At 47.2% G+C, this 21,008-nt stretch overlaps 2 protein-coding genes and 1 long non-coding RNA gene across 31 annotated transcripts in view; 2 read left to right on the top strand and 1 right to left on the bottom strand.

Moving 5' to 3' along the window:
- The window catches only part of LOC120833693 (thrombospondin-type laminin G domain and EAR repeat-containing protein), a 17,072-nt gene extending 15,207 nt beyond the window's left edge, over positions 1–1,865 (top strand). For all 4 annotated transcript variants that reach the window (XM_040201063.2, XM_040201064.2, XM_078091043.1 and 1 more), the window contains exon 16: positions 48–1,865. In XM_040201063.2, the coding sequence (XP_040056997.1) occupies positions 48–201 (154 nt within the window). In that variant the 3' untranslated portion in view covers positions 202–1,865. The remainder of the gene's footprint in view (positions 1–47) is intronic.
- The window catches only part of LOC144388806 (uncharacterized), a 10,099-nt gene extending 7,862 nt beyond the window's left edge, over positions 1–2,237 (bottom strand). The window contains exon 1 of the long non-coding RNA XR_013453067.1: positions 2,078–2,237. This is a non-coding gene — a long non-coding RNA (uncharacterized LOC144388806). The remainder of the gene's footprint in view (positions 1–2,077) is intronic.
- LOC120834351 (uncharacterized) lies at positions 2,051–21,008 on the top strand. 26 transcript variants are annotated; one of them, XM_078091028.1, is made up of 26 exons: positions 2,051–2,416; positions 3,665–3,835; positions 3,974–4,111; positions 4,189–4,254; positions 4,345–4,415; positions 5,981–6,146; positions 6,222–6,328; positions 6,877–7,689; positions 8,149–8,176; positions 8,255–8,346; positions 8,890–8,989; positions 9,064–9,165; positions 9,846–9,923; positions 10,231–10,377; positions 11,154–11,263; positions 11,335–11,476; positions 11,552–11,745; positions 11,829–11,956; positions 12,793–16,250; positions 16,683–17,099; positions 17,174–17,260; positions 19,252–19,404; positions 19,477–19,629; positions 19,716–19,772; positions 19,875–19,934; positions 20,018–21,008. In XM_078091028.1, the coding sequence occupies exons 2-26, from the start codon at positions 3,695–3,697 to the stop codon at positions 20,243–20,245; spliced, it is 7,236 nt and encodes a 2,411-aa protein (XP_077947154.1). In that variant the 5' UTR covers positions 2,051–2,416; positions 3,665–3,694; the 3' UTR covers positions 20,246–21,008. The 26 variants fall into 26 exon arrangements, with proteins under 26 accessions (XP_077947154.1, XP_077947152.1, XP_077947150.1 ...); XM_078091026.1 differs by having other exon boundaries at positions 6,877–7,803; XM_078091024.1 differs by lacking the exon at positions 8,149–8,176 and adding an exon at positions 7,876–7,959 and having other exon boundaries at positions 6,877–7,803; positions 8,269–8,346.

Raw genomic sequence — 21,008 nt, 5'->3', positions numbered from 1 at the left:
GTCTGACGCTGGCTGTATTTGCTGGTGATGGCGGTTTGTGTTTTCAGGTGGCAGGGCTACGAGGGCTTTGTCCCGGTGCACAGTCTGCCAACGTTTGGCTGCAGAGACTGGGAATACTTTAGCATCGATGGAGGCTCCTTCCTTGTGTACTCTAGCGCCACCTCCAGGCTCAGCAAAGTCTTCAAACTCAAGACCTACTGAAAGAAAGTATATGGAAAGCTAAAGACAACTACAAGTTCAGCTAGCTTAGATGCTAGCTGAACGCCTACTTCAGTCCTATTGGAAGTCGCTCCGTGTCTGATCAGCAGTTTGACTTTCAAAACTGTAAAACTGTATGTTTCTTATTGGTCAACGCAATGAATTCTGTTATTTTGTTAATTTCTGTTATATTTGTCAAACCAGCAGTTTTACTGTAATTGTAGTTTGTATTTTTATAGATGACAATTACTGATAAGCTATTATGAAAATGTTAATTCAAGCTGCTTCAGATGATTGTGATATATTTAATTGCAATATTGTTTCTTTTAAACCAAAGGTACAAACAGGTCAATTGTTTAAGCTGGGTATTAATCTTAATATTACTTTATGTTGAGAGTTCTGCTGCTTTCACTGTTTTTTACACCACTGGAGACAATGTGGGGCCCTTTGGTGTCCTTTAAATATCATCATGTAGCCACTATATTACGTGTTGTGTTTGCTTGTAAATACCAGTACACAATAGTAATAATATATTATTTTCATGATAAATAACTTGTTGTCCGTGACAGAACTTCTAGTTCATAATATTCCAGTTTATATGAGTCTAAAAAACGTTTATATCTTTGTGTGATAATACATTATCTGATGTTGCGTATTTTATATTCATACATTACGATAAAACAAAACAATACAACTTTCCCGTGAAGATGTAACAATGAATTGATCAAGAGCAATGCTTTCCATATACTGAATGACACTGTGACAAGATGAAAGGCCCTGGAGCAGAGGTACTGAGCGTCCTCTGCTGTGGCTTTAATATTTACAGGCTGGATGCAGACTGTGCATCGCCTCAACATCAACGTCCTCCTCCCCTCAGCTTCGGCAGACGAGGAAACCCATGGATGGAAAGTCTCAACGCTTCACGAAGCTTCTTCTCGCCATCCCTACTCAACATGTCTGCCTGAGAGCCTCAAACACTTGAGAACCAAACCCTCACGCAGTTAGCGGAAGTACCTAGTAACATATTTTATGTAACTGCCACACTCTGGGGACAGAGAGACAGCCGCTCCACAGATGAGATTGAACGCCTGTAAGAAGAGCTCCTGGCACCGATCCGACAATAGGTCATTAAACTCAGTCATCAAACTGGCTGCTTAGCAGGAATCAGGAATCAGGAAACATTTATTAGCCAAAATATGCCAAACATACAAGGAATTTGTCTTGGCGGTTAGTGCGCGACAGTAGACAGACAAGACAACAGTGCACAAGTAATAAAATAAAGTAAAATGAAATGCTAATGCAATGGGTTAGTAGAATAAGGCTATGGGTTAGTATAAAACAAGGGAATAGTTAGTTAGCCTGAAGTGTATGGAGCCAAATCCAGGTCAAAGTTCTGTTCATTTGAAAAACAAATAAATGTTTATGCTTAGTTTTTGTGTTCTATTTTTTTGTCGTTAATGTTGTTTTTCATATTTTCTTATATTTCTGTTGTTTATTTGTACATCTATGTATGACTGAGAGCAACGTGTAACCAGAGACAAATTCCATGTGTGTGCAAACAAACATGGCCGATAAAGCCGATTCTGATTCTGACAGTTTTGTCCTTGAACATTGAAAAAAACAATGTATGATAAAAATGTAAAATAAAAATAGGTGCACAAAAAGTATTTTTGGGTTGAATATAGTTTTTACTCAGTTTTATCATTTTTTTGAATAAAATATATTTTTTTCATTCTTCACTTGTATTATATTTTTGGGTGGCAGATTTGATATTTTCTGATTTAAAACTTATATTTTCACTTTCAGATCTGTTTTTCGCGTTTTGACCTTTTTTCACACTCAGACTTTGTATGTTTGCATAATAAAGACACAAATCTACCTTCATACATCTGCCCCTGATGTGGCGTAGGGGGCGGGGCATCAACTGGGAGGGGCGTGTGCTTTTTCACGTCCCCTGCGCCGCGTCTTTCGCGTCCTCGCGCCGCCCGTTGTAAATTCTCTCGCTGCAAGTGATTTGGCCGCTGTCGGCTGTCTGCGTTAGACAGGCTCGCTTCCGGTCACGTGAGGTAGCCACCTCCGGGTGAAAGGTCATGTTTCCTGGTTTGAAAATGCTAACGACAACAAACAAACGGGTCGCGTAACCGTTTTGGTTTCCAGAGGGTTTTATGAAATGTTTCGGGACGTGTTGTGTGTGGCGCTCGTGCAGCAGCTCCAGCAGGTAACGTCACGGACTTGAATTCACCGTTTGTCGGTTACATGCTAACATGCTACATCCGTATTGGCGTTAACGGCACCGTTAGTTCCACCAGACCCGGTTGGTTTCCTCGTCTTTCTGTCCGTTAGCTCAGCCGTTAGAACCAGTCTGTTGGTGATGTTAATCTTCTGCTCGCTCTGCTGTTAAACAGATTAATACAAGCTGATTAAAGACTATCATTAGATGTCATTTAGCTGACGCTTTTATCCAAAGCGACTTACAATAAGAACATTTCAACCATAAGGACACAAACTCAGAAGAACAAGAAACAAGAAAGTGTGATTTCCTCAAATAAGCCGATGTACAACCTTCTGTAGATAAGAACCTTACAGTCCTTGCTTAGTAATTGCTATACATTATGCTGCTAATATTACTACCACTACTGCGATATAATTACACGGTACACATGTGTGTATCATATGTAAGTTTAGAGACTTGTAGCTATTTTTTATTTTATTTTTCGTCTAGCTTGCATAAGTATTCCATGGACTTTTTCCCATTTTGTTCTGTTACAAACTGGATTTCCAATAGACTTAAATATAACTTTTCCCATTTGATCAACACAACATGCATAATACTCTGAAGGAGCAGAATACCTCTTTATTGTGACACAAACACTAATGAGAGCAGAAAAGTTGACAACTGTTGGATGAAGTATCCCCCCTGAATGGATACTACGTCTACAGATGATGTAGTGTGTATGTAGATGATGCTCCTCCATTGGTGAAGCTGTCAGCACACTAAATACACAATGCACAGAGGTGTTCAGGGGGCGAGGGCCCCTGTCCTACTGCTTGTGTCAGCGTTGTCTACCTGTCTTGGCCCCACAGTAAACTGCTGCATCCGGGTTGGAACTGAACCTTTATGTGCAGCTGTTCTCGGTCACGAACATTATTGAGCCTCAATTGAGCTGCAGACACACAAGTCCATTTCCGTAACGCGAATGACTGGAGACCTTTCAATTTTTTTCGTTTGGTGTTTATTTCCACAGCAAACGCGTTGACCAAATACACAAAAAGTACATTCCGTCACACGGTAGAAAAACTGCACTAGTGCCTCATCAGCTCATCTACCTGCTGCAAACGTGACGTCAATATAAGCAGGAAAATAAATCCAATATAAGAAAGTCCAATTAAACGACATACAGTATGTATGAAAGACCTGACACCAGTTTGTGAAGTTTCTTCTTCATTTACTTGTCTGCTCCACCAGGATTCCTGAGGAACAGCTTCACCTGTCAGCATGCAGGCAGAGCTACTGATTGGATGGCAGAGGGAGAAGGCGGAGCTTCAGAGGGAAGTGTGTCGTCTGCAGGAGGAGCTGGCGGAGAGCGGAGCAGAGAAGGAGGAGCTGGAGTCCAGGAGCAGAGCTCTGGAGGACAGGGTGAGGAGGGGGAGAAGTCCAAGAGCTAAGCTTTAGGGGAAGGGGGAGGAAAGGGGGAGGGGAGGCGGTCACATGATCATCTGGTGAAGCTAACCATTATGTTTCTCTCTCTCTCTCTCTCTCTCTCTCTCTCTCCAGCTTATCAAGTCATTGTCTCCCTCGCTCGCCCTCTCTCTGCGGGGGGAGAGTGAGCAGAGGGAGTGGAAGAGAAGGGTGAGGGAGGGGAGAGAGAGGGAGGCCAGACAGGCTCTGCTCATCCACCGCCTGCAGAACAAGGTGAGTAGTGTTCCCGTAGTACCTCAGAGTACTAGTACCTGTTAGTGGGAGTACTGATGGCCCTGCTTGTGTCTCAGGTGTTTGAGTACAGAGATCGATGTCAGCGATCAGACCTTCAGCTGCAGGACGTGAGCAGCACCGAGGTCCGTACTAGTAGTACTAGTAGTACTCTGCTATTAGCAGTACTAAAACGACTACTGCACTAATCCAGATGTGTGTTGTGTTGGATGTAGCAGAGGATCAGGGATGAACACAGTGACTCCCTGGAGGGCGCCCTCATCAGGCTGGAGGAGGAACAACAGAGGTGTGTGTGTGTGTGTGTGTGTGTCGTCACTTCGCCTGCGACTCGTCTGTCCCGTTCTGTCGGCTCCTTCGAACGCGGTCGAGCCGATCAGAGGACACATCTGATCTGTCCACGTCCCAGCATGCATTACTTTTAAATGTAACGTTAAGTAATAGAATTCACTCCAATATCTACAGAAGGCAGCGCAGGTACTGATTCAGGCTCTTCCAGCTTACATCCAGGACCTGGTCCAACCCGACACCCCGACCTCTGACCTCTCCGCTCTGCATGTGATAAACTGCTTGTTCCTCCTCACTGAGAGCAAAACACTCCACTAGATCTCCACTCTTTGCTGTCCTGCTCCTAAATGGTGGAAGGAGGTCTCTGAAGACACCAGGACCACAGAGAGCCTTCACATCTTCAGACTAAAGACACACCTCTTCACACTCTACCTCCACTAACACACTAAATAACTGTAGCACTTACATTGGACTTATAATGGTTCTTATCTACAGCGAGTTGTAAATTAGCTTATTTGTTCCTTGTTCGTCTGAGTTTGTGTCCTCATGGTTAAATTAACTTATTGTAAGTCTCTTTGGATAAACGAGTCGGATAAATGACATGTGATGTACTCACATCCTGTGCTGATGGTACACAAAGTACTCACATCACATCCAAAGAGTGAATACTGCAGTACAAGTACTCACACAGCGGGTGATGGCGGACCAGATTTGTGTCGTCAGCGTTGACGCCTTTTCTAACAACAACAACAACAACACACTAGTAATCAATATGTTGACTCAGTCAGATTCACCCTCTATGAGGGTTTAAACTTTTGAACTGCAGTCCCTTAAATGTCCACTAGAGGCTGCTGACAAGTCGATCCTCCTGGAGTTCAATGTTAAAGTTAAAAATCAGTGTTCGTCTCTTTAGATAATATCTGTCTCAGCTAAATGATGAATGGAATGTAACATATTGTGTAATATCTTAAGTTACAGTTAAAATAGCTCGTATCCTCTGCTGTAGAAAAATAAGAAGTACCAGTTAATAAATGTGTTGTGCTTTTTATTGATGTCTTGAGATTGCATTATTACTTTTACATGGCCTGAGTGATTTCATTTTATTTTATTTTAAAATAACCAAAACACCTTCTCTCAGCCTGAAATATATCATGTTCCGGAGGAGCAGCATATCTTTCTAAATAAAATAAAATAAAATAAGATTATCATCTTATAAGATTATTCTGTACTGTAATTTTTGGGGCTTTTAAGACAGGTTGCTAGGCAACAGGAGCAGCAGGTCGCTAGGCAACAGGAGCAGCGGAGGTAAAGCTGGTGAGCAAGCAGGACCACGTAGGACAGAGACCGCTCGGTCCAGCCTTTGCAGTTGTTGGAGGACCAGACCAGGTCTACCAAAGGTTCCTGCAGGCTGCAAGGATGCAGCCTAACGACTTTGAGACACAGCTAGTGTCACCTGAGCGCGTCACCTGAGCGCGTCACCTGTGCGCGTGTCACCTGAGCGCGTCACCTGAGCGCGTCACCTGAGCGCGTCACCTGTGTGTGTCACCTGTGTGTGTCTCTTTCCAGGTCTCTTGGATTGGGGGAAATAAACACTATCCTGCGGGAGCAACTCAGCCAATCAGAGGAGGCCAACCAGGCACTGAGGGAGGAGCGCCAGAAGCTGACGTCTGACTGGACCAGAGCGTTAGAGGAGGCGGGGCAGAAAGAGAATGAATGGCGAACGGAGAGGGAGGTCTGCAATTATCTTTTACTCTGATAGTTGTGGTTTTTCAGGCTGATTTCCTGACTGTGTTGTGTGTGTCTGCAGCGTCTCACAGGTCAATGGGGTCAGCAGCAGGCCCAGTTACTTTCACTTTGGATGTCCGTGGTCGCCCTGAGGAGACACTGTCACACTGTTAAAACCGCCGCCGACCGGTATGATGGGCTCTGTTCATCCCACACCTCAACTCCTGTACCTCCTCACACTCTGATACAGACGTGCCTCCTTTAATGAACGTTACCCAGCATTCTCTGCTGGTCAACAGTCGGGCAGTTTGTTCTCTCAAAGGTTCCCCCCTTGTTCCCCATCGACGGGTTTCATTGGCGATGTGAGGATGTCACATGTGTGCCGACTGAAGTGAATCTGTTCTATATGACACAAAGGATTGAATTGGCAGCCCCCCCCCCCCCCCCCCGGTATCTACGTCCAGCACCTCGTCCAACCTTCCCTGGATCGCTTCCCTTTTATGAAACACATTTTATCACCGCTCAAGTGCACTATTTCTTCATATTTGTTCACATTCTGATTGTAATGTCTAAACGTTCTTTGTTGTTTTGAAAGCGCGTACTTTATTACACTCTTATGTTCTCAGTGGCTCTGTGGTTATTGTGGCAGGTGGAGGTAGAAGGTGGAGCAGGGAGGACTTCACCAGCAAGCTAAAGGATGCCGCTCCGAGTGGACTAACCTGTCTCTTTGTCCTCAGGGATCTGTGGCAGCTGAGGGCGGAGTTTTCTCGTCTCTCCTCCTCCCTCCTGTCCAGCTGTGACTCTGTCTCCTCTTCTCTGAGGCTCATCAAGCCCTTCTCCTGCGCCCTCCCCCCTATTGTCCCCCCCACTCCTCTGTCCTCCACACTGGTGCCCCCTTTTCAGGACCCCTCTTCACCTCTGCCTCCTCTCATCTCCTCTTCCACCCTGGGAACCGTCTCCTTAGGAGAGCTGCAGCACCAGGAGGAGGAGAAGAAGAGGTTGGAGGAGGAGAAGGAGGAACTGGAGGAAGGGAAGAAGAAGTTGGAGAAGGAGGAACTGGAGGAAGGGAAGAAGAGGTTGGAGGAGGAGAAGGAGGAACTGGAGGAAGGGAATAAGAAGTTGGAGGAACTGGAGGAAGGGAAGAAGAAGTTGGAAGAGGAGGAGGAGGAACTGGAGGAAGGGAAGAAGAGATTGGAGAAGGAGGAACTGGAGGAAGGGAAGAAGAAGTTGGAGGAGGAGAAGGAGGAACTGAAGGAAGGGAAGAAGAAGTTGGAGAAGGAGGAACTGGAGGAAGGGAAGAAGAGGTTGGAGAAGGAGGAACTGGAGGAAGGGAAGAAGAGGTTGGAGGAGGAGAAGGAGGAACTGAAGGAAGGGAAGAAGAGGTTGGAAGAGAAGAAGGAGGAACTGGAGGAAGGGAAGAAGAGGTTGGAGGAGAAGAAGGAGGAACTGGAGGAAGGGAAGAAGAGGTTGGAGGAGAAGAAGGAGGAACTGGAGGAAGGGAAGAAGAAGTTGGAGGAGGAGAAGGAGGAACTGAAGGAAGGGAAGAAGAAGTTGGAGAAGGAGGAACTGGAGGAAGGGAAGAAGAGGTTGGAGAAGGAGGAACTGGAGGAAGGGAAGAAGAGGTTGGAGGAGGAGAAGGAGGAACTGAAGGAAGGGAAGAAGAGGTTGGAGAAGGAGGAACTGGAGGAAGGGAAGAAGAGGTTGGAGAAGGAGGAACTGGAGGAAGGGAAGAAGAGGTTGGAGGAGGAGAAGGAGGAACTGAAGGAAGGGAAGAAGAGGTTGGAAGAGAAGAAGGAGGAACTGGAGGAAGGGAAGAAGAGGTTGGAGGAGAAGAAGGAGGAACTGGAGGAAGGGAAGAAGAGGTTGGAGGAGAAGAAGGAGGAACTGGAGGAAGGGAAGAAGAAGTTGGAGGAGGAGAAGGAGGAACTGAAGGAAGGGAAGAAGAAGTTGGAGGAGGAGAAGGAGGAACTGGAGAAGGATAAGGAGGAACTGAAGGAAGGGAAGAAGAGGTTGGAGGAGGAGAAGGAGGAACTGGAGAAGGAGAAGGAGGAACTGAAGGAAGGGAAGAAGAAGTTGGAGGAGGAGAAGGAGGAACTGGAGAAGGAGGAACTGGAGGAAGGGAAGAAGAGGTTGGAGAAGGAGAAAGGAGAAGAGATTACAGAGTTGAAGCTTCTTCATGAGACCAGGATTGTGGAGCTGAAAGAACGGTAGATCTTCATTCTTCTCCTTCTGTCTTTGGGTCACTTCCTGGTTCATTTCTCTTCTATTTGTTTTCTGTTCTGTTTTTAGCTTCTACTTTGTACTTTTACTGCTGATCATCAGCTTTACTCGAGACGAATAATCTGTCTGTCTGTCTGTCCGTCTGTCTTACTGTCTCCGTCTGTCTTACTGTCTGTCTTACTGTCTCCGTCTGTCTTACTGTCTGTCTGTGTCCGTCTGTCTTACTGTCTGTCTGTGTCCGTCTGTCTTACTGTCTGTCTGTGTCTGTCTGTCTTACTGTCTGTCTGTGTCCGTCTGTCTTACTGTCTGTCTGTGTCCGTCTGTCTTACTGTCTGTCTGTGTCTGTCTGTCTTACTGTCTGTCTGTGTCCGTCTGTCTTACTGTCTGTCTGTCTGTCTGTCTGTGTCTGTCTGTCTGTCTGTGTCCGTCTGTCTTACTGTCTGTCTGTCTGTCTGTCTGTGTCCGTCTGTCTTACTGTCTGTCTTACCGTCTGTCTGTGTCTGTCTGTCTGTGTCTTCCTATCTGTCCAGCATTGAGGAGCTGTGTTGCTCTCAGGAGGAGGACCGGAGACGAGGAGACACACAGACAACAGAGTGTCTTCAATCGGTCAAACAGGCTGTGGCCAAACTGGTGAGTTGGATCTGCCTTCAGAGGTCAGAGGCCCCAGAGGTCAGAGGTCAGTGTGGTTTTCTTTTTGTCCCCAGTCCAGAGTCCAGAGCAGCAGTCCGTGTGCGCCCTTAGACGTCCTCAGCCTGGACCTGTCCCACACTGAGAGCGCCCTCCATTGCAGGCGCGAGGAACCGCAGGTCAGTGCACATGGAGCGGGAAGCCCACTGCAGGTCAAAGGTCACCACAGAGACCATGCATCTCATGTGTAGCCGTGATGCGTGAGACTGAGACTCGTTGTCCCCCTCGTTGGTGGAGATCTGCCTCCACGAATCAGAGGCCGTCCGGCGTCCTCATAGTCCGCCAATGACGGCTTGTACAAGCGCTCGTATTTAAAAGCTCTTCAGTCTGATCCGTTCTCCCGTAAACAGGGTTATGGTCAGCTGAGGGTCGGAGCCCTAAACCGGAGACGTGAGACTCCGTAAAGGACGTAGTCAGCAGACCAGCCACAGCCTGGTGCTGCAGGAGGCCTAGAAAAATGTGTTGACGCACGCAAGGAGGTGTGAAAAGACACGCAAGGGACGCGTATGTATGTATGTGTGTATATGTATACATACATACATACATACATACACGTATATATCAATCAACTTTATTCCAGACACAGAGGTCCATAGAGAATGCATACACATAAAAAACAACAACAACATTTAAGAATGATGCAGACGAGGCATCATTTATAAAAACGTATACAGTACATGTATGTATGTATGTACATGTACGTACGTATGTATGTGTGAATGTATGTATGTACATGTATGTATGTATATGGTGGTGTGTTCGGGGAGGCGCAGTCTGTAGTTGTGTCTGTGCTCTGCAGGTGGCGCTGGAGAGGCAGCAGCTGGACCAACAGAGAGCAGAAGAAGAAGCTGCTGACATCAGAGACGCTCTGCAGAAGGTACCAGAGTCTGATGAAATCTCACCACAATGCATGCTGGGTACATTTGTGTCCAAAGTGCTCTGATCAAAAACATGTTGTGATGATATCACCGGAGCGAGGCGCCATGATGCAGTGCATGATGGGAAATGGGTGATTGGCTTTTAGATTCGACAACAAACATTGCGATTTGTGAAAAAAATAAAATGTTTGTAGTTTTTGTAGTTTGAATTTAACACTCAATAGTATTTTACACAAATGTACCCAGAATGCATTGCTTCCAGCACATTGAGTTGTCATGCCTCCCCCGTCATGTCCCCCCCCCCAGTCCAGAGACCGTGTGTTGAGTCTCTCCTCCTCTGAGTGCGTCTTGAGGAGGGAGCTGGAGGACGCATGTGACGCTGTGAACAAGATGGCCGCCCTGAACTCCTGTCTGGCTTTAGACAAGAAGGAGCTGAGCCAGCAGCTACTGGAGGTAACCACGCTGCCCCCACCTGTCTGCCCCCACCTGTCTGCCCCCACCTGTCTGCCCCCACCTGTCTGCCCCCACCTGTCTGCCCCCACCTGTCTGATGCTGCCTCCACCTGTCTGCCCCCACCTGTCTGACTCCACCTGTCTGACTCCACCTGTCTGACGCTGCCACCACCTGTCTGCCCCCACCTGTCTGCCTCCACCTGTCTGACGCTGCCACCACCTGTCTGCCTCCACCTGTCTGCCTCCACCTGTCTGCCTCCACCTGTCTGCCCCCACCTGTCTGCCCCCACCTGTCTGACTCCACCTGTCTGCCTCCACCTGTCTGATGCTGCCTCCACCTGTCTGCCCCCACCTGTCTGACGCTGCCACCACCTGTCTGCCCCCACCTGTCTGCCTCCACCTGTCTGACGCTGCCCCCACCTGTCTGACTCCACCTGTCTGACTCCACCTGTCTGATGCTGCCTCCACCTGTCTGCCTCCACCTGTCTGCCTCCACCTGTCTGCCCCCACCTGTCTGCCCCCACCTGTCTGACTCCACCTGTCTGACGCTGCCCCCACCTGTCTGACTCCACCTGTCTGCCTCCACCTGTCTGATGCTGCCTCCACCTGTTTGCCTCCACCTGTCTGCCCCCACCTGTCTGACGCTGCCACCACCTGTCTGCCCCCACTTGTCTGCCTCCACCTGTCTGACGCTGCCACCACCTGTCTGCCTCCACCTGTCTGCCTCCACCTGTCTGCCTCCACCTGTCTGATGTATATGTGTGTGTGCGTGTGCAGCTGGAGCGTGAGCTGTCAGACAGCCGATCACAGCAGCAGGGGCTGAGGTCAGAGGTCACGTCTCTGCAGAGAGAGGTCAACACCGTCAACCTGGACTGCAGCCGACTCAGGTGCGTGTGGTTTCCATGACGACGCATGTACCTGAATCCTTAATCCTCCATGTAAACAATGATGTGTTCAGGGCTCAGAGGGACGAGCAGGCTGACGTCGTGCGTCGGCTCAGAGGAGGAGAGAGAGATATGGAGAGAACTCTGGAGGAGAAGGAGAGACAGCTGCTCCTGCTTATGGAGGAAAGCGGGAGCAAGGGAGGTCAGCTGGAGGAGGTAAAAGAGGAGGAGGTGATGAGAAAGCATTACACCTGTCTGCTGCGTCATTGGTGACGCGTGTGTGATCCTTAGCTGTCCTCCCAGCATGCCTCGGTGTGCTCGGAGCTAAAGGAGGCGCAGCAGCAGCTGAGGCAGTCAGAGGAGCAGCGTAGAAGGAGAGAGCAGCAGCAGGAGGAGCAGCAGAGGGAGAGCAGGAGGCTGCAGGAGGAGCAGGAGCGTCTGCAGAGACAGAGGGATCAGCTGGAGGAGGAGGTGCAGGAGCTCAGGTAGTGCGTGTTTAATATAAACGTGTATATATATGAGGTAGTACTACTTGTGTACTTGTACCAGCGTCTCTCTGGCCCTGCAGGAGGCTCTCTGAGTCTCTCCAGCAGCAGCTGGCGCAGCAGCAGGAGCAGTTCTCCCAGTCGGAGGTGGAGCGCTGCCAGCTGCTCACACGCGTGCTCACAGTGCAGCAGGTCAAAGAGGCTTTAAGAGGTCAGTGAGGCGCCTTCATCGTCCTCATCGTCACCATCAGCTGTTCACGCATTCACTCATCACGTATCATCGGCCACGTGCCAGCTGCTCAAACCAAAATAAAAGGTACTGATTGCCCAAACTATTATGAAATTAAAAATAATATTAATAAACACATGATATTTTAAAACTTGTATGTTTATTTTTGTTCAAACTAACACCATTTATCTAATGGAATAAATAAATGAATAACTGACAAAACAAGGCCGTGTGCTACTGAAGCAGCACTTTATCCTTACTTACTGTTTCTGACATCAAAATAAGGAAACATGATTCATAAAATGAATAATGAAATAAACACAGGAGGATATTTTCTTATGCTGAACATTTAGTAAATGAGATCCATTTTCTTTGTACTGAGAAAGTAGAAGCATTAGCAGCATTACACCAGTAACATACCTCAGGCCTGCACACGGGGGCTGGAGTCTGTCAGCCAACTTCAGGTGATAGACGGGTTCATCCTGGACAGACACACAACCATCCACACTCCTACGGGCCGTTTAGAGTCCTCACCCTGATCCCCAGAGCGGCTCTCTGGACTGGACCGGCCAGAACATGCAGACTGCACACAGAAAGGCCGCTGGGCGGAGGAGAACCAGGACCTTCTTGCTGTGAGGAAACAGTGAAAACCACCACGTCACCGCGCCGCCCTGCAAACTACATTAAACAAAACTAGGGAACAGTAAAACTGCCTTTAAATTCTCTGACAAACATCAGCAAACAGCTGGACGAGGCTTTAAATCACAGTTTGTTTTGTTTGGACATTAACTGCAGTTTTCTGTGCTTTTATTCTGAAGGGGAGATCGAGTGTCTACGGGGCGAGCTGGACAGAACAACAGCCGGGAGAGAAGAGGAGGAGAAGAGGGGGGAGGAGGAGAAGGAGGCACTGAGGGAAGAGACTGAGCGGCTGACAAAGGAGGTGGAAGACTCAAGGAGGAGGAGGAGGAGGGAAGATGAAGAGGAACTGGAGGTCTGGCAGAGAGAAAGGGAGGCTCTAAACGAGGCGCTGGGGACGAGGGACGGAGAGGTGGAGGTGCTGAGGAGGCGCATAGAGGGGCTGATAGTGGAGGAGCAGGACAGACTAAAGGAGTTAGAGCGGCTGAGGGAGGAGGTGACAAAGAGGGAGGTGCATATAAGTCACCTGAAGGCGCGATTGGAGGAGGAGGCAAAGAGGACAGAGGTCAGGCAGAGGGAGGAGGAGGTGAAAAGAGAGGAGGAGATGGAGCGATTGAGGAGGGAAGCAGAGGAGGCAAATAGATGGAGGAGGAGGATGGAGGAGGAGATAAACCTGCTGAGAAAAGAAACCTCTGAGCTAGAGGAGGAGAAGAGAGAGAAGGAGATACTGCAAGACAAAGAGGAGCATGAGAGGAGGAGAAGAGGGGAGGAGGTGGACCAACTCAGAGGGGAGGTGGAGAGGCTGATGGAGAAGGTGGCGGAGGTGGAGCTGCTGAGGGTGAGGCTGAATGTGGCCACGGAGGAATGCGAGGAGATGAAAGAGGAGGTGGAGCGGAGGGAGCGCAGCTTGGAGCGACAGATGAGCGCTGTGAGGGAGAGCGAAGAGGAGGTGGAGGAGCTGAAGGAGCAGCTGAGGTTGGCAGAGGAGCAGAAGGAGCAGGGAGAAAGAGAGCGTCAGGAGGCCAACTTCAAACTGAAGCAGCGCGCAGGGAAGGAGGAGCAGTTGGAGGCGCTGCTGAAAGAAGCCCGGCTCCTCCTGCAGACAGAGAGGAGGGAGGGACGAGAAAGGGAGGTGACGCTCTCCTCTCAGGCCACAGAGCTGCAGGCAGCCCAGGCTGAAAGGGAGGGAGAGAGGAGGAGAGCCAGAGAGAGGGAGCAGGCCTGCGATAGGCTGGAGGAGGAGGTGAAGGAGTGGAGGGAGCAGGCTGAGCGGAGGATGAGGGAGGTGACAAAGTTGAACCAAATCCTGAAGGGGCGAGGGGAGGAGGCACAGTACCTAAAAGCTATGCTGGAGGAGAGGGAGGAGGAGGATGGGAGAGAAAGGGAGGCACTGAGGAGAATTGAGCTGGAGAAGAGGAGAAGACTGGATATTACGCTGATAGAGATGGAGGAGGAGCAGAGAAGACTTGAGGAGCAAGTGAGAGAGGTGGAAGAGGAGAGGGAGGAAGCGAGGGAGGCACTGAGGAGGGCAAGGGAGGAGAGGAGGAGGCTGGATGACAGGTTAGAGGAGATGGAGAGGGAGGTGCAGGAGAATAGAGAGCATCTGAGCAGGACAGCAGAGCGAGGGAGACTGGTGGAGACTGGTAGGAGTCAGCACCTCCTGTTAGAGGAAGGAGGGAGGTCCAGAACAAAAGAGTTGGAAGATGAGAAGGCGGGACTATTAGTGGAACTGTGGCGGAGTAGGAAGGAGGTGAATGCTCTCCGAGAGGAGGTGCAGAAGGAGAAGGAGCATGCCCAAGAGATGTTAAGGAAGACAGAGAAGGAGGTGAAGGTTCTCAGAGAGGAGGTGCAGAAGGAACGCAAGGAGCAGGAGCATGCCCAAGAGATGTTAAGGAAGAAAGAGAAGGAGGTGAAGGTTCTCAGAGAGGAGGTGCAGAAGGAACGCAAGGAGCAGGAGCATGCCCAAGAGATGTTAAGGAAGACAGAGAAGGAGGTGAAGGTTCTCAGAGAGGAGGTGCAGAAGGAACGCAAGGAGCAGGAGCATGCCCAAGAGATGTTAAGGAAGACGGAGAAGGAGGTGCAGAAGGAACGCAAGGAGCAGGAGCATGCAGAAGAGACGTTAAGGAAGACAGAGAAGGAGGCGAATGCTCTCAGAGAGGAGGTGCAGAAGGAACGCAAGGAGAAGGAGCATGCAGAAGAGACGTTAATGACGAAAGAGAAGGAGGTGAATGCTCTCAGAGAGGAGGTGCAGAAGGAACGCAAGGAGAAGGAGCATGTCCAAGAGACATTAAGGAAGACAGAGAAGGAGGCGAATGCTCTCAGAGAGGAGGTGCAGAAGGAGAAGGAGCATGCAGAAGAGACGTTAATGACGAAAGAGAAGGAGGTGAATGCTCTCCGAGAGGAGGTGCAGAAGGAACGCAAGGAGAAGGAGCATGTCCAAGAGACATTAAGGAAGACAGAGAAGGAGGTGAATGCTCTCAGAGAGGAGGTGCAGAAGGAGAAGGAGCATGCCCAAGAGATGTTAATGACGAAAGAGAAGGAGGTGAATGCTCTCCGAGAGGAGGTGCAGAAAGAGAAGGAGCATGCAGAAGAGACGTTAATGACGAAAGAGAAGGAGGCGAATGCTCTCCGAGAGGAGGTGCAGAAGGAAAGCAAGGAGAAGGAGCATGCAGAAGAGACGTTAATAACGACAGAGAAGGAGGTGAATGCTCTCAGAGAGGAGGTGCAGAAGGAACGCAAGGAGAAGGAGCATGCAGAAGAGACGTTAATGACGAAAGAGAAGGAGGTGAATGCTCTCCGAGAGGAGGTGCAGAAGGAACGCAAGGAGAAGGAGCATGCAGAAGAGACGTTAATGACGAAAGAGAAGGAGGTGAATGCTCTCCGAGAGGAGGTGCAGAAGGAGAAGGAGCATGCAGAAGAGACGTTAATGACGAAAGAGAAGGAGGTGAATGCTCTCCGAGAGGAGGTGCAGAAGGAATGCAAGGAGAAGGAGCATGTCCAAGAGATGTTAAGGAAGACAGAGAAGGAGGTGAATGCTCTCCGAGAGGAGGTGCAGAAGGAACGCAAGGAGCAGGAGCATGCCCAAGAGACATTAAGGAAGACAGAGAAGGAGGTGAATGCTCTCAGAGAGGAGGTGCAGAAGGAGAAGGAGCATGCCCAAGAGATGTTAATGACGAAAGAGAAGGAGGCAAATGCTCTCCGAGAGGAGGTGCAGAAGGAAAGCAAGGAGAAGGCGCATGCAGAAGAGACGTTAATAACGACAGAGAAGGAGGTGAATGCTCTCAGAGAGGAGGTGCAGAAGGAACGCAAGGAGCAGGAGCATGCCCAAGAGACATTAAGGAAGACAGAGAAGGAGGTGAATGCTCTCAGAGAGGAGGTGCAGAAGGAGAAGGAGCATGCAGAAGAGATGTTAATGATGAAAGAGAGGGAGGCGAATGCTCTCAGAGAGGAGGTGCAGAAGGAGAAGGAGCATGCAGAAGAGATGTTAATGATGAAAGAGAGGGAGGCGAATGCTCTCAGAGAGGAGGTGCAGAAGGAGAAGGAGCATGCAGAAGAGATGTTAATGACGAAAGAGAAGGAGGTGAATGCTCTCCGAGAGGAGGTGCAGAGGTGGAGGAAGGGGAGCTCCCCACAGAGTCAGGTACAGTTGTACTAGTACACAATATATTAATATATTTGAGCTGTCAATAGAATAAAGAAGGAACTAATTAATCTCACATTGTGAAATTCGTTAATTGCGATTAAATAAATCTTATAAACACATTTGATCATCTTGGGGGCAGAATGTGTGATGTTTGTGGTGATTGCGATTAATGAATTTCACGATGAGATTAATAGTGATAAACCTGAATGGCCGTGTGTTGTCACTCCTCAATAAAGTCAATAGATAAATTATTTATTTTAGTATTTTAATAGAAGCTCCAGGATGTTACAACAACGTTGTGAGCAGTTCTCCTCTGTTTCCAGATGCTATGCTAAGCTACGCTAACATGACAGCCTTTCGCTCTGTAGTGAACCAAAAGGAAACAGATAGTAGGATGCTCACGTTTTCCTCTGAACATTGATCATTCAGAGGAGCCACACCGAGGAGGTGGAGAAGGAGAGAGGAGAGGTGGAGGAGCTGAGAGCCAGAGCCAAGGCCCTGGAAAGGAGGAGAAGAGAGATGATGGAGGAGCTGGAGGAGGCCCAACAGGCGAAGGAGAAAGCAGAGGAGAACAGGAGAGATGCCGAGGAGAGGTTGAGAAGTAGAGTGGAAGAGGTGGAGGAGGAGAAGGAGGTGAAGCTGAAAGCTCTGTCAATAGAAATCCAGAAGCTGAGGAAGAGAGAAGAGGAGATTGAGAAGGAGTGGCGATCAAAGGTGGAAGAGGCAAGGAAGGAAGCGGGGGAGAGCCATGTCACAGCCATGATGAAGGAGCAGCATGGACGGAGGAGGAGGAAGAGAGACCGAGAAGCAAACCACAAGGAGAGAGGAGGCGAAGGAGGAGGAGAGGTAAGGTTACTTCTGGAAAGTCTCCCCACAATGGAAGGAGACACACATTTACATGTTGATTGTTTCCCACGGAGGAGGAGGAGCCAGAGCAGGAGGAGGAGGAGCCAGAGCAGGAGGAGGAGCAGCAGATGAGGAAGCTGCTGAAACAAAGAGAAGCCGAGGTAAAACATTTAACACGTCATTTAAGGACGACTCTCTGTAGTAACGATTCCTCACAGCAGGGAAACGTGTACTAATGCATCTCTGTATAAAATACTGTGATGTGGTTGATGTTGTTGTTGATGATGATATCGATGGACGTTACGAAATTCTCACAATAACAAAGTCAGCCGGCGGCCCGCTAGTTTGACAGATGTGATATAGATGATGATGATATGATAAAGCTGATAATTGATATAGATGATGATGAGGTTGTTGATGATAATGATAACGCTGATAATTGATATAGATGATGATGAGGTTGTTGATGATGATGATAAAGCTGATAATTGATATAGATGATGATGATGATGATAAAGCTGATTATTGATATAGATGATGATGATGAGGTTGATGATGATGATAAAGCTGATAATTGATATAGATGATGATGAGGTTGTTGATGATGATGATAAAGCTGATAATTGATATAGATGATGATGAGGTTGTTGTTGATGATGATAAAGCTGATAATTGATATAGATGATGAGGTTGAGGTTGTTGATAATGATGATAAAGCTGATAATTGATATAGATGATGATGATGAGGTTGATGATGATGATAAAGCTGATAATTGATATAGATGATGATGAGGTTGTTGATGATGATGATGATAAAGCTGATAATTGATATAGATGATGATGAGGTTGTTGATGATGATAAAGCTGATAATTGATTTAGATGATGATGATGAGGTTGTTGATGATGATAAAGCTGATAATTGATATAGATGATGATGATGAGGTTGTTGATGATGATAAAGCTCATAATTGATATAGATGATGATGAGGTTGTTGATGATGATAAAGCTGATAATTGATATAGATGAGGTTGAGGTTGTTGATGATGATAAAGCTGATAATTGATATAGATGATGAGGTTGAGGTTGTTAATTATTATGATGAAGCTGATAATTGATATAGATGATGAGGTTGTTGATGATAAAGCTGATAATTGATATAGATGATGAGGTTGTTGATGATGATAAAGCTGATAATTGATTTAGATGATGAGGTTGAGGTTGTTGATGATAAAGCTGATAATCGATATAGATGATGATGAGGTTGTTGATGATGATGATAAAGCTGATAATTGATATAGATGATGATGATGATGAGGTTGCTGCTGCTGATAATGTTATTGTGATGAGATTATTGATGATGATGAGGTTGTTGATGATAATAAAGCTGATAATTGATTTAGATGATGATGATGAGGTTGTTGATGATGATAAAGCTGATAATTGATATAGATGATGATGATGAGGTTGTTGATGATGATAAAGCTGATAATTGATATAGATGATGATGAGGTTGTTGATGATGATAAAGCTGATAATTGATATAGATGAGGTTGAGGTTGTTAATTATTATGATAAAGCTGATAATTGATATAGATGATGAGGTTGTTGATGATAAAGCTGATAATTGATATAGATGATGAGGTTGTTGATGATGATAAAGCTGATAATTGATTTAGATGATGAGGTTGAGGTTGTTGATGATAAAGCTGATAATCGATATAGATGATGATGAGGTTGTTGATGATGATGATAAAGCTGATAATTGATATAGATGATGATGATGATGAGGTTGCTGCTGCTGATAATGTTATTGTGATGAGATTATTGATGATGATGAGGTTGTTGATGATAATAAAGCTGATAATTGATATAGATGATGAGGTTGTTGATGATGATGATAAAGCTGATAATTGATATAGATGATGAGGTTGAGGTTGTTGATGATAAAGCTGCTAATTGATATAGATGATGATGAGGTTGTTGATGATGATGATAAAGCTGATAATTGATATTGATGATGATAATTGTGTTATTGATGAGGATGATAATGATGCGGATGATGAGGATGATAATGTTATTGTGATGAGATTGTTGTGGATGATGATGTGGTTGCTGGTGTCATTGATATTGATGATGTTGTTGTGGTGAAGGTGTACTCTCTGACTCAGAGGACAGACGAGCTGGAGAAAGACAGAGATCGTGTCCGATTGGCTCTGGAACAAACACAAGTTGCTATGATTGGCAACAGGGAGAGAGCCGACCTACAGCAGCAGACCCTGGGGGCGGGGTCTATCCCAGATCAGGTGAGCCTCTATCTGATTGGCCGGTTGGCGTAGGATCAGTGTGAACAGACAAGTGAAGGAGGTTTGTCTCAGCAGGCGGGCGGAGATAGACTGATGGTGCTGCAGCATCTGGTGGCTCAACTGGAGCTGGATCAGAGACGAGTCCACCACAAGACCTGTCACCTTGAACATCAGAGAGACAGGCTGAAGAGAGACAGACGGGCACTGAGGGACACACTGAGACGGGTATAGACGGGCTGAGAGACACACACACACACACACTGAGACCAGTACACACACAGTGAGACAGGTGTGTTGTTTGTGTGTTTCAGGTGGAGGCGGAGCGTTCAAGGTTCAGACAGCAGCTAACTGACAGCACCAGATCTCAGGTGACACACACACACACACACACACACACACACACACACACACACACACACACACACACAAAGAGGTACCAGTGTGTGTGTAAAGCTGTGGTGTTTGTTCAGGAGTCTGCAGACGCCACAGAAGAGCACCTGAGGGAAAGAGTCGGTGAGCTGGAGGAGCAGGTGAGAGCACCACAGAGGACGGCGCCACATAGTTGCTTTTGTCAGTTGGATGCTGATGATGTCACCATGTCTCCGCCGCTCAGGTCAGCCGGCTACGTCTGTTATTGGCTGCCGACCAGCAGCAGAGGGCGGAGTTCATCCAGCGGTCGTCCAGGAACAGCCAACAGCTGCTCTCTCTCAGACACGACCTCAGGGATTCACTGGACGCTGTCACACGTCGTCCAATCCCATCCGTCCTGGTGTCTGAGACGCAGCGATTGGACCGCAGCCTCAGGGAGGAGGAGCTTAGGTTGTCCCTTAGCCAATCGTAACCCCTGAATACTAAAAACACTACTGGGGACCAAATGAACAGAACTGTGAGACCTGATATACATGGAATATATACATCAACGGTTTTACTGTAGTTTTATACAGAGTACAAAGTTCTCTTTACTCTGCGTTTATATTTGAGCCCGATTTTAGGTCAATGAGTTTATTATTGTTTTGTATTTATATTCTGTTTTGACTACGTTTCCTATGATCCTCTAACCTGGCTCATGTGAAGGTCAAAGGTCATCTGTGGGTTTTTATGAAGCTCAATAAAAACCAAGGCTTTGATAAGAGGTTGTAGTTTTCGATGTGATGCTCTGTGCAGCCTCCAAAGGGCGATGTAGCATCAGATGGAAGAACTCTGGTAAAACACATTCTACTTCAATAGAGGTGTAAAACGTGACAGCGAATGGTTGTTTATCTCTGTCTCTGTCCCCCGTCTCTTGCTGATGTCAGCTGGGATCGGTGGCGGCTGGTGGATTTCATTTTTTGGTAGGGTCCGTTTCTGTAAACATCCCAATAAGATTCAATGCAAAGGTATCAAACATTATTACTTTGCAGTTACATATTTATCATTTATTACAACAATCAATGAAATATATATAACAACAATATTCTGAATATATTCAAGGATATGTATATATGTGTATATATATATATGTATATATAATGAATGTCACTGTCAGTGTGTTGAGGAAATACTCAAAAGCCCCACAAACTTCACACAATGAACTATTTTGGATAAAATGTGCCTGTTTTCCTCCA

Source organism: Gasterosteus aculeatus, chromosome 16 (assembly GCF_964276395.1).
Source record: "Gasterosteus aculeatus chromosome 16, fGasAcu3.hap1.1, whole genome shotgun sequence".
NCBI classification, from domain to species: domain Eukaryota; kingdom Metazoa; phylum Chordata; class Actinopteri; order Perciformes; family Gasterosteidae; genus Gasterosteus; species Gasterosteus aculeatus.
The sequence above is the reverse complement of the archived record's forward strand: the minus strand, read 5'-3'. Positions and strand labels throughout refer to the sequence as shown.